Source organism: Pelobates fuscus, chromosome 3 (genome assembly GCF_036172605.1).
Source record: "Pelobates fuscus isolate aPelFus1 chromosome 3, aPelFus1.pri, whole genome shotgun sequence".
Classification (NCBI taxonomy): domain Eukaryota; kingdom Metazoa; phylum Chordata; class Amphibia; order Anura; family Pelobatidae; genus Pelobates; species Pelobates fuscus.
This window is the reverse complement of record NC_086319.1, coordinates 165,246,414-165,262,654: the sequence shown is the minus strand read 5'-3', so window position 1 is coordinate 165,262,654 and position 16,241 is coordinate 165,246,414. Positions and strand designations below refer to the sequence as shown.

At 41.5% G+C, this 16,241-nt stretch overlaps 1 protein-coding gene across 1 annotated transcript in view; it reads right to left on the bottom strand.

Annotated features, from left to right (window-relative positions):
- Positions 1 to 16,241, bottom strand: part of LOC134601684 (zinc finger CCCH-type antiviral protein 1-like) — a 137,470-nt gene that overhangs the window by 60,729 nt on the left and 60,500 nt on the right. The window contains exons 4-5 of the mRNA XM_063446198.1: positions 6,553 to 6,882; positions 5,782 to 6,501 (exon numbers count right to left, since the gene is read on the bottom strand). Of these exons, the coding sequence (XP_063302268.1) occupies positions 5,782 to 6,501; positions 6,553 to 6,882 (1,050 nt within the window). The remainder of the gene's footprint in view (positions 1 to 5,781; positions 6,502 to 6,552; positions 6,883 to 16,241) is intronic.

Here is a 16,241-nt window from a genome sequence, read left to right as displayed (position 1 = left end):
TTAAAATGATTTATCATTGTGAAAAAATATATACATTTTGTAATATTTAGATTTTATATATATATATATATATATATATATATATATATATATATATACACATATTGCATATGTTGAAAACATTATTTGAAAAGTTTATCCAAAAATATTAAATAATTTCTAAAGCCTACCCAACAAGATTAAATCAAAGCCTAAATTGGAAAAAACAAACAAACACTCTCAATCCTATCAATCCTGGTTTAAGGCAGTGGAAGACCTTAGACCTACTGAGCAACTAATCTATCACAATACAGTTCAGGATACTCACAAACATCTAGGATTACCCTTTCTCACTCCCCCAAACTGTGTGGTGATAGGGCCGGCGCCACCGTTAGGCAAACTAGGCATTCGCCTAGGGTGCCGGCCTGCTGGGGGCGCCCACTGGGATATTTCCTGGTGGGCTCCCCCTGTCTTGAACCGCAGCGCTGGGTGAGCGGCTCTAGAGCCGCCACCACTCAGCACCGGGCCGCTCCTCCAGGTGCCTGGAGGTGGGGATGCCCAGAGAAGCCATGTCACAGTATGGCAGAGCAGGCACCTTCTTACTTTGATGACAGGTGCCTGCTCTTTCATCAAATGCCAGTGACTGAAGGAGAAAGCAGGTTGCAAGGGAGGCTCTTCTTGCAGCCTCTCACTCCTCCCTCGCCTGCCCTCTGTGATGCCGGGAGCCGGAATATGATGTCATTCTGGCCCTGGCATACTAAATGGCGGGCGAGAGGAGTGAGGAGCTGCCCCACACTGGACCCCAGGGAGGTGAGTGTTTGAGTGTTTGTCAGTGAGTGAGTGAGTATCTGCCTGTGTGTGTCTGTCAGTGAGTGAGTATCTGTGTGTGTCTGTCAGTGAGTGAATGTCTGTCAGTGAGTGAATGTCTGTCAGTGAGTGTCTGTGTGTGATTGTGTCTGTCAGTGAGTCTATGTCTGTCAGTGAGTGAGTGTATGCCTGTCAGTGAGTGAGTGTATGTCTGTCAGTGAGTGTGTGTGTGTGTGTCTGTCAGTGAGTGTGTGTCTGTCAGTGAGTGTGCGAGTGTATGTCTGTCAGTAAGTGTGTGTGTGTGTGTGTGTGAGTGTATGTCAGTAAGTGTGTGTGTGTCTGTCAGTGAGTGAGTGTATGTCTGTCAGTGAGTGTATGTATGTGTCAGTGGGTAATTGTCTGTCAGTGAGTTTCTGTGTGTATGTGTGTGTGTCAGTGAGTGTGTGTGTATGTCTGTCAGTGAGTGAGTATGTTTGTCAGTGAGTTTCTGTGTGTGTCAGCGTGTGTGTGTCTGTCAGTGAGTTTGTGACATGAAGGGGCGGCAAAATGGATCTTTGCCTAGGGCTGCAGAATTCCTTGCACCGGCCCTGTACGCAGGTCTTGTTACAGTTCTTTTCTGCTCCCCATGGCTCAGTATCTAGCCTGCTTGGTGCATTCACGTAAGAGCTCACAAACTCATTGATTATTTTTACGCAGACACTAATTGCAATTTAAAAAGCCATAGGTGTGGGAAATTACCGGTTAATTGCCATTTTAACCTGTGTGTCACCTTGTGTGTCTGTAACAAGGTCAAACATTCAAGGACAAAGATTTAAGGGTATGTAAACTTTTGATCATGGCCATTTGGGTGATATCTGTTATCATTATGATTTTAAAAATGAGCCAAACAACTATGTGATAATATTTTTGCATGATTAGTCATATTTTCAAAATCAATGCCAACATTTCACAATTTCTGCCAGGGTATGCAAACATTTGAGCACAACTATAATATATAACAAAAAAGAACAACGCTGGTAAGAAATGGAACAAGTCCATCCACCAGGGTTGTGATGGTTGAGAGATACAATGGGGCCTAACCCCTAAAGATATAGAAAGAAAATAGGACTAATGGGTGGCGGATATAAAACAATCTGCCTCCCAAAAAGACCTTGTATCCTTATATAGAAGGCTACTCTGCAATTATAAATGTAAGAGTGGAGTGCAGAGAGCCAAAAACAAAAACTCTATAATAATCCCTATTAGGGGAGAAAATCAAACGTACTAAACAAACAAACAGTAGAAATAGGACCTAATGGAATAATGTATCGACTAGTCCAAAAGTAATAATATAATCAGAGAAGTAACTGTAAATATATGTATGGCAGATTTGCCAGTAATAATAGCAGGTTACTTATAAAGAAAGAAAGAGATACAATAAATGTAGCAAACTAAAGACCCTTGGGTACAAGGTAAATAGGTTCTATAAGTACCAATAAGTGTACCAAATGCATGAAAATCTAGCAAAGTTAGTTTGCAACATAACAGGAAAAACCTGTACTCCAAATAACCAGCAATACTGATATAAAGCAAAATGCCTAAACAGCTATAGGAGATTTGGGGAAAGGAGTCCCTAACATCATGCTAGTAGTAAACTGGTATCTAATCCCACAAGAAATAATAAAGTATAGGACAGTCAGAAAACCAAAAGAATCCTAAATTAAAATCATCCGCTTAAATAGATGCCCAACGTGCGTTTCGGCGAAACAGGTCGCCTTTATCAAGAGCCTATTTAAGCGAATTATTTTAATTTAGGATTCTTTTGGTTTTCTGACTGTCCTATACTTTATTATTTCTTGTGGGATTAGATACCAGCTTACTACTAGCATGATGTTAGGGACTCCTTTCCCCAAATCTCCTATAGCTGTTTAGGCATTTTGCTTTATATCAGTATTGCTGGTTATATGGAGTACAGGTTTTTCCTGTTATGTTGCAAACTAACTTTGCTAGATTTTCATGTATTTGGTACACTTATTTGTACTTATAGAACCTATTTACCTTGTACCCAAGGGTCTTTAGTTTGCTACATTTATTGTATCTCTTTCTTTCTTTATAAGTAACCTGCTATTATTACTGGCAAATCTGCCATAGATATATTTACAGTTACTTCTCTGATTATATTATTACTTTTGGACTAGTCGATACATTATTCCATTAGGTCCTATTTCTACTGTTTGTTTGTTTAGTACGTTTGATTTTCTCCCCTAAGAGGGATTATTAAAGAGTTTTTGTTTTTGGCTAGTAGCCTTCTATATAAGGATACAAGGTATTTTTGGGAGGCAGATTGTTTTATATCCGCCAACCATTAGTCCTATTTTCTTTCTATAATATATAACATTTAACATCTGCTTACCCCATATCAAAATTTCACCACCATCAACTCTCCAACCTCGCAGAAACCTCAACTCCCTCGATCTCCAGCACTTCTCCACCAAACTCCAAACACTCCTTTTACCCATCTCAAATCTCAACTGCCCTAACTCTGCAACCTCACTCTAAAACTCCACTCTCTCCTCTCAACTTGACATCATGGCACCTCATACAGTTAAACGCAGCAAGCGCCCCCAATTACAACCCTGGCACACCAAGCTGACCGGTTCCCTCCAAAAATGTTCCAGAACTGCTGAAAGCTGCTGGAAAAAGTCTCACTTTGCATCTGACTTTGTCCACTATAAATTTATGCTGCGCTCCTACAGCATGGCTCTTTCCTCTGCAAAAGTAAACTACTTCAACACCCTCATAAGCACACTGTCCCATCAACCCAAACACCTGTTTCACACTTTTGATGCTCTTCTTCGCCCTGTGACTCCCCCTCCTTCCACCACCTTGTCCGCCACAAACTTTGCATCTCATTTCACTGAGAAGGTCTCTACAATCAGGAAAGAGAGCTCTAATCTCTCTCCTACCCCTATCGTTACATCACCCAACCCCACTCCCCCTGCCATCCTATGCTCAGTTGCACCTGCTACAGCACAAGAGGTTTCTGCTCTGCTCCTGTCCTCCCGCCCCACCACCTGCTCCCTCGATCCTATCCCTCGCATCTCATCCGCACTTTGTCTCCCTCTCTTGCTCCTCCTCTCGCTAACATTTTCAATCTCTCCCTTTCCTCTGGCACATTTCCCTCACCCTTCAAACATGCAACCGTAACCCCGATTCTGAAAAAGCCCAACCTTGATCCCAACTCCCCATCCAACTACCGCCCTATCTCGCTTCTGCCATTTGCCTCCAAGATCCTCAAGAGAGTTGTGTACGCCAGATTGACTGACTTTCTTGAATCCAACTCTCTGCTTGACCCCCTTCAGTCTGGATTCCGCGCTGGTCACTCTGTCGAAACTGCTGTGACCAAAGTATCCAGTGATTTAATTGCTGCTAAATCTCGCGGCCAATACTCTATCCTAATCCTCCTTGATCTTTCTGCCGCCTTTGACACTGTTGATCATCAACAGCTTCTTCACATTCTCTGTAACTTTGGTCTACCGGATACTGCTCTCTCCTGGTGCTCCTCCTACCTCTACCAGCGCTCTTTCTGTCGGCGTCCCCCAAGGTTCTGTCCTCGGCCCCCTACTGTTCTCTATCTATTCTGCCTCCCTTGGTAAACTCATCAGCTCCTTTGGTTTCCAATATCATTTATATGCAGATGACACGCAAATCTACCTGTCCTCCCCTGATCTCTCTCCGCCCACCTTGACTCATGTTTCTGACTGCCACTCTGCTATTTACAACTGGATGGCTGTTCACTTCCTTAAACTCAACCTGTCCAAAACAGAACTTCTAGTTTTTCCTCCCTCAAGTACTGCTACTCCCGTGTCTGTCTCCATCCAAGTCAACAGCGCTACTATCACCTCTACCTCGCAGGCTCGCTGCCTAGGGGTTATTTTTGATTCTGACCTCTCTTTTACTCCTCATGTCCAATCGATAGCCAAATCCTGTCGCTTCCAACTCAAGAACATAGCGCGCATCCGCCCATATCTAACGCCGGACACGGCTAAGGTACTGGTTCATGCTGCTGTTCTCTCTCGCCTTGACTATTGCAATCCCCTTCTCACCGGTCTTACATGTTCCCAGGTTGCACCGCTGCAATCTATAATGAATGCAGCTGTGGGGCTTATTTTCCTGTCCGGTCGCACCTCCCACGCCTCCACGCTCTGTCAGTCCCTGCATTGGCTTCCAGTTAGATATAGGGCCCAATTCAAAATTCTGGCGATTGCTTACAAATCCCTACATAATGCTGATCCAACATACTTATCCTCCCTCATACACAAGTATATCCCATCGAGACCCCTGCGCTCAGCCCAAGACCTACGCCTATCCTCTGCCCGGATCCCCACCTCTGATGCTCGCCTTCAAGACTTCTCCAGGGCTGCACCTATTCTGTGGAACTCCCTTCCCTCCTCAATCAGACTTTCACCCAGCCTCCACTCCTTCAAAAAATCTTTGAAAACTCACTTCTTCATTAAAGCGTATCAATTAAACTGTTAGCAGGTTTCTCATCCCCCACCCCATGACTCTTTTCCTGCAACTGTCAAAAATGAACTACCAAGCACTTATTAAACCCTTCTCTAACAAACTATTTAATTCCCCTACTTTAACCCTTTGTGTCACTATACCCCACTCCCTCTAGCATGTAAACTCATCGAGCAGGGCCCTCAACCCCCTCTGTTCCTGTACGTCCAGTGGTCTGATCTCAATTATGTGTCTGTTAGTCCACCCATTGTACAGCGCTACGGAATTTCTTGGCGCTATATAAATAATAAAATAATAATAATAATATATATAAATATATATATATATATATACGCACACACACACACACACACACACATATACATACATTACAGTTGTGCTCAAAAGAAAATGTATATATATTTTCTTTTTTTATGAATTATCTATTTAAGTCATTGACAAATCTAAGGTAATTCTTGGCCTATATAAAACATTTAAGGAATATATCATTACCTGCTGCTGTATTAGTAAGAGAAGGAGCACCAACAGAATTGTGTGCAGTGCCTACATGATTAGGTGATATATTCAGTAATTTAAAATCATCCAATACACAATTGTTTTTATTGGCCACTGAGGGTTCTCTGGTAGGTGTAGGAGTTATTTTTTGTGTGACAGATGGTTTTTTTGGAAAAACAAGTGGATGGATGCCGGCTACTGTGACTTCTTGTGAATGGGGTTCCCAATATGCACCTACAGCATTTCTGACAACTGTTGATTCCTGGTCTCTAGATGATCCTGCAACAGGCAGAATTGTAGATATATTGTATTTGACAGGCGTGGTTTGCAGGGCATTTGATGAAAATGTAATGGGCACTTTGGTGGTTTGCTGTACATTGCATGATCCTCCAGTGCACACTTTTGTGGATTCATTAACTCGGACAGCTGTGGCTTGCTGGGCACTGGATAAACCTCTAGTTGACACTTTTGTGGATTCATTAGCTTGGACAGTTGTGGTTTGCTGGGCACTGGATAAACCTCTAGTTGACACTTTTGTGGATTCATTAGCTTGGACAGTTGTGGTTTGCTGGGCACTGGATAAACCTCTAGTTGACACTTTTGTGGATTCATTAGCTTGGACAGCTGTGGCTTGCTGAGCACTGGATAAACCTCTAGTTGACACTTTTGTGGATTCATTAGCTTGGACAATTGTGGCTTGCTGGGCACTGGATAAACCTATAGTTGATACTTTTGTGGATTCTGTGGCTTGCTGGGCACTGGATAAACCTTTAGTTGACACTTTTGTGGATTCATTAACTTGGACAGCTGTGGTTTGCTGGGCACTGGATAAACCTCCGCTGGATACTTTTGTGGAGTCCGGATGTTGAACAACTGTGGTACGACTACCAAATCTGGCTGCATTTTCTTTTTGTTTTGATAAATAAATCTCGTACAATTCATCCAAATTTGATCTTGATGGTTGTTCTAAATTGCCTGTTGATCCATGTAGCATGGAGTCCTCTATTTCATCACTAGAGTCAGTCCCAGGAGTAGAGCATTGTCTCTGCTCATTACTGCCCACACTTCTCCCTTTAGATCTTGTTTGTGAATGGGGGCCTGAATTAAATAAAACAAGAAATGATTAAACAAGACTGGGTTATATAAACACAGAAACACAGAAATATGTCCACAACATAAAAGTTATTCTAAAACCAATACCTGTTGATATACCAAATATATGTCATTAATTAAGAGTAAAATAAAAATGAACATGTATGTTTATTTTCTGCAATAAGTATTGAAACGTAAATTTGTAATCATTTAAAGAGACATGCATCACTTTGAGACAACTGTCTCATTCAAAAGTCAAAAGCTTTAACTTTGAATGATACAGTTGCCTTATTGTTCAGGCTGAAAAAAGCAGGTAAATATAAAATTGTTATTTTTATATTTACCTGCTTCTATTTTCTTATGCGCTTCACACCCACTCCAGGGTGACACTGATCTAACCAATCAGTGCCCTATCCCTAGGAATATAGGCATGTCAGATTTACACATGGGGAGGTGGAAGATTTTTTCATCTTGCCATAACCCTACAGGCAGGGCCGTCTTTAACGCGGGGCAAACGGGGCAGCTGCCCCGGGCCCAGTTACTCCTGGGGGGCCCAAAGCAGCTGCCCCGTCGCCCATAGCCTGCATAAGAAAAATTCATACTCATACCCATACTCTAAGGGGGCTCAACGGGTGGCCAATACACTTAGGGCCACCCGGTGAGCACGTTTCAGCAGGGGCCCGGTCGGTTGCTGTGGCCCTTTAACCCCTTAAGGACACATGACATGTGTGACATGTCATGATTCCCTTTTATTCCAAAAGTTTGGTCCTTAAGGGGTTAACAGCACGACCGGGCCCCCTGCAGCCTGGGAGGAAGTGGCGTCCGTGAGTCACTTCCTCCCTCAGAGATGATGAGCTGCGCGGGAGGGAGGCTGAGCAGCGAGGAGGGGAACTGAGCAAAGAGAGCCAGTTCCCAACTCCCAACCACCCAAGGCAGCACACTGGACCCCAGGAAAGGTAGGAAACTGGAGGGGGGCTTTACCGTTTGCATATGTGTATGTCAGTATGTGTGTGTGTTTATGTCTGTCAGTAAGTGTGTGTGTGTCTGTCACTATGTCTATGTGTGTGTGTCACTAGGTCTGTGTGTGAGTATGTCTGTGTGTGTTTGTCAGTAGGTGTGTGTGTGTCAGTAGGTCTGTGTGTGTGTCTGTCAGTAGATCTGTGTGTGTGTGTCTGTCAGTAGGTCTGTGTGTGTCTGTCAGTAGGTGTGTGTGTGTGTCTGTCAGTAGGTCCATGCGTGTCAGTAGGATCTGTGTGTGTGCCAGTATGTCTGGGTGTCAGTATGTCTGTTTGTGTCAGTATGTCTGTGTGTGTCAGTATGTCTGTCTGGGTGTGTGTCAGTATGTCTGTGTGTCTGTCAGTAGGTCTGTGTGTGTCAGTGAATGTATGTCAGTATGTCTCAGTATGTGTCTGTGTGTGTGTCAGCATGTCTTTCAGTGAATGTGTCGGTGTCCATATGTCAGTATGTATGTGTCAGTATGTCTGTCAGTTTGTGTCTGTGTAAGTGTCTGTCAGTTTGTCTGTCTATGTGTATCTGTAGATCTATGTGTCTGTATGTGTATCAATGCGTATATTTATGTGTTTCTGTGTATCTGCATGTGTGTCAGTGTGTGTATATGTGTGTCTGCATGTGTTTCAGTGTATATATCTATATATATATATATATATATATAAATGTGTGAGTGTGTGCGTGTGTATGTGCATACATCTCAGCATTCACACACTAACACTACATACAAATACACCCCTGCATTCAAACTCCAACACTACGTACAAACACACATCTGTGTTACACACCAAACTTATATGTAAACACACCCCTGAATTCCAAAACCAACACTACACATAAATACATGCTTGCAAGTACGCCAACACCACATACAAACATATTCCATACAAAAACCTGTTTACATTCAAACACACAAAAACAGTTAGTGCTAAATACAAACCTTCAAACATGGGTAAATGGTAGAGCCCCAGCTGTCAATGCATTGCTGGAGTTGCACGACAGATGGGGAACTACCTTTTAATCACCCGTGCGATAGGGAGGCTCAAAAAAATTCAATCAATATTAAAGACGGCCCTGCCTACATGGGGAAAAAGAAAGGGAGTCTGATCAGTATGATCATGCAGAGCAGGCTTCGCTGTCAGGGTTATGTCATTAGTGGACTGGTCTGAAAATGGAGATGGGTTGGTAAGGGGGTTGGCGGGCTGAAGAGAAGAATCTTCCCTAGCTGAGAGGCATGCCCAATAATGCATTCTTATATTTATATAAGTTATATAGTTTAATAATGTTTATTACATTACTTTTCCAAGTTTTTCTTGCTTTATTTTGGTTTGTATATTTGTTTAAAAGTGTTTGCTTGCTGGTATAAAAAATAATTGTCAAGTGATGCATGTCCCTTTAAGACGTATGATGCTACATGTATTAAAGAAATGCTCTTATCCCCTTAAGGGCACAGATTCAGAAGCAGGACTTTAGGACAAAAGCCATTTTTGCATTTTTTGCAGTTTGTGTTGAAACCACAATTTGCATCTCTCTCATTTATTGCATCAACACATATTATACACATTTTTTTAGAGGGCAAATATTGCTTTAATTTGATGTCACATATACATATATAAATTCTCATTAATTATATGAAAAATGACAAAAAATTGTCATTGTCATTAAATTAATTTATGTTTCTTGATTTATCGAGTACATGATATATATAGGATTTCATCTTATTTTGAAAGTTACAGGTCCCAAAATACAAGGACTAAAATAAAATGTCACTGTGAAACAATTTCAGAAGTTGGTATGTTTGTCTTTTAAGTTTAGTAGCAATCACAGAAAACATAATTGACACACAAAAGTATATATTTATATAAAGTAGACACAACAGGCTATTTACCTAAGGTTATTTTGACACTTTTTACGTAACCATTTCATTGCCAATCTCTGCTAAATATTGTAGTAGAATTGTTTTTTTCTGTATTTTGGCATATACACATATAACAAGGTTTTTTTAATGTGTATTTCTTAATGCTGGTGTGTGCTATTCCTGTATATAACCCCACATTGTGTTCAGCTACATCTGCTGAGTACAACAATACCCACATTGTATGCCTTTGGCACTTTTCTGTGAAGCTACAATGCAATATAAGAGACAAGGCTATTTAAGTTTCTATAGTTAGAATTTTCATAGATGGATGTGATGGGCCTTTGTCTCATTTTGGGGCATTTTAGTAGTTTGACTGCTCAAATGACCCTACAAAGGGCATACATTTGAGAAAGCAGACACTCTCGGGTATTTTATATGGCGTATATTGTGCCTTAACGAGTCAGCATTTTTTCACTAATTTATGTTAATGTTTGTGGTGAGGAAAAAAAATTGCATTTTTTTTACATATATGTTTGTAATTGTCAGGATTACTAATTGATCCAGCACGCAGAATTGTATCACACCTAGGACTAAGTATAAGGTCTAACCGGACCTTATAATGGCCGGACTTAACGTATCCAAGAATAGTCAGAATACTTGCCGAGGTCAGGGATACAGATTCAGACAAAGCCAAAAGTCAAGGACACCAGAAATCAGGGAAGTCAGAACGAAGCCAAAGTCAAATACCAAAATATCAAGATCAGGAACGCACTCTCTGATTACCATGAGGCAGAAACGACGACAGGGCAATGAGAGAATGTAAAAATTAGTTTAAATAACCCTCCTGTTTATCCGATTGGTTGTAACCGGCCTTTGACCCCAAAATGTGCACGTGCGTGACGTCACACGCCAACATCATCATCAACGTGTGCGGCCATGGGGCTATAAAGTGGCATAGATCCGCAGCGGCCAGCATCCCTAGACATGCTGGGTTTATCAGGTATCCGGTCGCATGGTTTCAGATGGGCACAATTATTCCTGTCAGGACGGTAAATACCATCATAAACATTTATATGTGCGGATGAATCCGTTACATTACCCCCCACCTTAAGACTGCCCACCGGTTTGACAGGAAACTTGGTGTGGAAAGAGCGAATCTTACAGCCAGCATGGATATCAGAAGCAGGAATCCAAGAACGGTCGGCAGGCCCATATCCCCTCCGATCAACCAGGTATTGCAATGAACCACAAGAGAACCTGGAATCAATAATGGAGGAGACCTCATACTCCTTCTGACCGGAAACAACCAAAGGAGGAGGGGGAATCACCGGGACTGTATATTTATTGCAAATACAGTGCCTTGCAAAACTATTCACCCCCCTTGACTTTTTACCTATTTTGTTACATTACAGCCTTAAGTTCAATGTTTTATTAATCTGAATTGTGTATGATGGATCAGAAAATAAGGGGTCAAGAAGGAATTTTCTAGTTTGTTGAAAAATTGGAAGCGCTTCAGACTAGGTTTTTTGCCTTCTTTTGGATCAACAGCAAAAACATATGTGAGGAAGGCTGAACTTGATGGACGCAAGTCTCTTTTCAGCTATGTAACTATGTAATACAATAGTCTAAGTTGGTGAAGTGAAATGAAAAAAAATATATACATAAAACTATTTTTTAGAAACAGAAAACAGAAAATTGGCATGTGCCTATGTATTCACCCGCTTTATTATGAAGCCCATAACAATCTCTGGTGCAACCAATTACCTTCAGAAGTCACATAATTAGTGAAATGATGTCCACCTGTGTGCAATCTAAGTGTCACATGATCTGTCATTACATATACACACCTTTTTCGAAAGGCCCCAGAGGCTGCAACACCTAAGCAAGCGTCACCACTAACCAAACACATTCATGAAGACCAAGGAACTCTCCAAACAAGTAAGGGACAATGTTGTTGAGAAGTACAAGTCAGGGTTAGGTTATAAAAAATATCCAAATCTTTGATGATCCCCAGGAGCCCCATCAAATCTATCATAACTAAATGGAAAGAACATGGCACAACAGCAAACCTGCCAAGAGACGGACGCCCACCAAAACTCACGGACCAGGCAAGGAGGGCATTAATCAGAGAGGCAGCACAGAAACCTAAGGTAACCCTGGAGTTCCATAGCAGAGACTGGAGTATCTGTACATAGGACGACAATAAGCCGTACGCTCCATAGAGTTGGACTTTATGGCAGAGTGGCCAGAAGAAAGCCATTACTTTCAGCAAAAAACACTCCCAAATGTATGGAGAAAGGTGCTCTGGTCTGATGAGACTAAAATTGAACTTTTTGGCCATCAAAGAACGCTATGTCTGGCGCAAACCCAACACATCACATCACCCAAAGAACACCATCCCCACAGTGAAACATGGTGGTGGCAGCATCATGCTGTGGGATGTTTTTCAGCAGCCAGGACTGGGAAACTGGTCAGAGTTGAGGGAAAGATGGTGCTAATTACAGGGATATTCTTGAGCAAAACCTGTACCACTCTGTGGGTGATTTGAGGCTAGGTTCACCTTCCAGCAAGACAATGACCCCAAACACACTGCTAAAGCAACACTTTAGTGGTTTAAAATGAAACATGTAAATGTGTTGGAATGGCCTAGTCAAAGCCAAGACCTCAATCCAATAGAAAATCTGTGGTCAGACTTAAAGATTGCTGTTTACAAGCGCAAACCATACAACTTGAAGGAGCTGGAGCAGTTTTGCAAGAAGGAATGGGCAAAAATCCCAGTGGTAAGAGGTGGCAAGCTCACAGAGACTTATCCAAAGCGACTTGGAGCTGTGATTGCCGCAAAAGGTGGCTTTATAAAGTATTGACTTTAGGGGGGTGAATAGTTATGCTCATTTACTTGTTTTTTTTTTATTTTGCCCTATTTGTTGTTTGCTTCACAATAAAAAATAAATCTTCAACACGGTGGGCATGTTCTGTAAATTAAATTATGCAAATTCTCAAACAATCTATGATAATTCCAGGTTGTGAGGCAACAAAACACGAAACATGCCAAGGGGTGAATACTTTTGCAAGGCACTGTAGGTGGTTTGAGTAAAGATACATGAAACGAATTAGGAATGTGCAAGGATGCAGGCAGGGCCAGGAAATAAGAAACAGGGTTAATTTGTTTAAGGACACGGTAAGGACACGGTAAGGACCATCTGGTAAACTGGGTTGGCACGCTGCCGTTTATCAGCATGGAATTTAAAGTGAGCAGACGCAGTTTCAAAAGCGGAGTGAACCTTAGTCTAAGTATCATGAATAGAGGTAAGGTGGTCATCCAGAGCAGGGATAGCTGTGTCAGAAAACATATCAGGGAGAATATTAGGATGGCGACCGGTATTGACAAAGAAAGGACTGTGCCTAGATGCATCATGGGTAGCATTATTCCTGGCAAATTCGACCCTGGGCAACAAATTAGCCCAGTTAGACTGAGTACTGTTCACAAAGCAACGTAAATACAGCTCAAGCAATTGGTTAGCCCTTTCAGCCGCACCATTGGTCTGGGGACGGTAAGCAGAGGAAAAAGACAATTTAATGCCCAACTGTTTAGTAAATGCCCTCCAGAACCTTGACAAAAATTGGGAACCCCTATCAGACACACTATTTTGACAGATCCCATGAAGCCTGACAATGTCGCGGATAAATATGGAAACCAGATCCTCAGAAGATGGCAATTTTTTGAGTCAAATGAAATGTGCCATTTTGGAAAAGCGGTCAACTACCATACGGATGGTGGTATAACCATTAGAACTAGGTAGGTCAACAATGAAATCCATAGATAGATGAGACCATGGAACAATGGGTATAGGAAGTGGATGTAACAATCCCCACGGGAGTGTGTGTGGAACCTTAGAGACTGCACAAACAGAACAGGTTTCCACATAATCCTTAATATCTCTTCTCCCACCAAAATGATCTGGAAATAGCGGACACAGTCTTATTAATGCAGAAAAGGGTGCAGGGAGACAGCGCCTGTAGAATTGTTCTCAAATCCGGTGATATATGAAATAAGCAGAAAAACGTAATATAGTGCAGTATATTATGAATCCTGGTTAAATATTAAAAAACAGAAATGCACTTACAGTTTTCTGGAGCTTATGTTCAGCTCCAGATTGATGCGCATGGACGGAACAAACGCCGTCTGTAGATATAATAGTAGATCCTAGTGCTTCTTAATGGGTGTTGGTCCCAGGCTTTGGATTGTTGTCCCGCTGGTGGGCGGTCAGATGTCCTCAGTATAAAGGGGAAGATAAAAACAGACTACAGTGCTCACTGTTTGTGATAAACTGAATAAAAAGAGAGGATAAAATATACTCACAAGCAGAGAGCAAATCCAGGTATTGCTCAATACTACAAGGCTAAGGTGGTATAATCCCCACCAAGGATGTTCCTGTGAGAATCTTCAGGATAAACTATCAGGATAAAACATATTTTCAAAGATAGGTCTGGAATCTCCAAGGTAGTATAAAGCAAAAAACTTTATTTGGAGATAATAAAAAGTATAAAAATCAAACATAAAAAGATAAATAACACTAACGCGTTTCACCTCTGACAGGCTTTTTCAAAGTGATTACAGTTTGTGAGACCTACCTTGTTTAAATAGCTAAAAACAGGTGGTATTCATTGGTCATGTGACCATGAGTTAGTTAATTAAAACATGTTTGAAAAATGAAATATAAACGAATAAAAACAACAGACTGAGCAAGAGATGTTATATAAAACTATACATGATATTCAAGTAACATTTATTATAAAAAAAAAAAAAATAGTGATTTTCTATTTTGTGGCGTGGCTTTAAGAAGAAGAAGGGGGGAACCAAGATGGCCGCCGCAATCTCCATAAAAGGAGTATAAAGATGGCCACCGCCAGTTTAATTGGAAGAACTGGCTTCAAATAATGAAATAAAGATAAGATTGCCGCGAACACGTGGAAATGTCCCGAAATGGCGGCCACCCAGGCACTTAAACAAAGCATTCGTGCTTAAACAAAGAATTTGTTTCTATACAGACTGGATGTGCCAATCATGGAGGTAAATTACCACATAATTAAGTAGCAGGGTGGTCCGGTGTTCGGTAGTTTGCATTCGTATGATGAATGCTGAGTCTATAGACGATAGTCATACGAATGCAAACTACCGAACACCGGACGACCCTGCTACTTAATTATGTGGTAATTTACCTCCATGATTGGCATGAAGGGGAATGGGATAGGCATTTTTATGGTGATTTTATTTAATACCCTACAGTCAATGCAAGGACATAATTCTCCATCCTTTTTTGACACAAAAAAGAACCCTGCACCAGCACGGGAGGTTGATTTGCATATGTGACCATTACTTAAGGCATCTCTGATGTACTCCTCCATGATTTTACTCTCTTGTGGGGATAGAACATATACTGCCCCTTTAGGAGGCATAGCTCCGGGCAGCAGATCAATGGAACAATCATATGATCTATGTGGAGGAAGAACATCAGTTTGACTTTTACTGAACACTTCCCTAACCTCCCAATACTGCATGGGTAGTGGGTGTAATAGTAGGTAAAGTAACATTGCCCACTCTTTTAGTAACAGATGACATACAAACCTCCTGACAGTCTGTATCCCATTCCAGTATTTCCCCTTTGGCCCAGTCAATATGAGGGTTGTGCTTGATGAGCCAAGGGAATCCTAATATGATGGGACAGAAAGGGGAAGCGATTATCTGAAATGTAAGGAATTCTTTATGCAATGCTCCTATAATGATACAAATAGGCAAGGTCTCGTGGGTAATCAGTGGTTGAGAGAGAGGGAGAGAGGTCTCCCATCAATAGCCTCAACAGCCAGAGGTGAAGATTTCTCCTTGACAGGTATAGAGCGTTTTTTTTTTTTTTTTTAACAAAACCAATAAAGTTACCTGCCGCACCTGAGTCTAACAGGGCTTTGCATGAAAAGTTTTTCTTGTTGCAAAGGGTGACAATGTCAATGAGAAATCTACTTTGGTTATTACTAGAGGACGTATCCATCATACCTAAGACCTGTCCCCTTAAAGGTTCTTAGGTGCGGAAGTTTTCCGGGCGTATAGGACAAGTATCTCTCATATGTCCTTTTTTTGACACAATATAAGCATAGACCCTCTCTTCTCCTATACTGTTTCTTTGACTATGACAATCTCATAACCCCCCAGTTGCATAGGTTCGGATTCAGATCACACCGGGAGGTCAGGGACAACAGGTTTGGAGAATCGAGGTGCTAGTGACAAGGTCATACGTGGTTCTGCTTCTAGTAATTTCTCTGGTCCTAAGTCTATATCAATCTGCATCACAAAGTTAATAAATTTGTTTAATCTTTTCGGTAGATCTTTGGCAGCAATTTCGTCAAGTATATTCTCAGATAATCCTTTTTTAAAAACAGAGATTAATCCGTTATTAGTCCAGTCTACTTCAGATGCCAAAGTACGAAATTCTATGGCATAATCTGA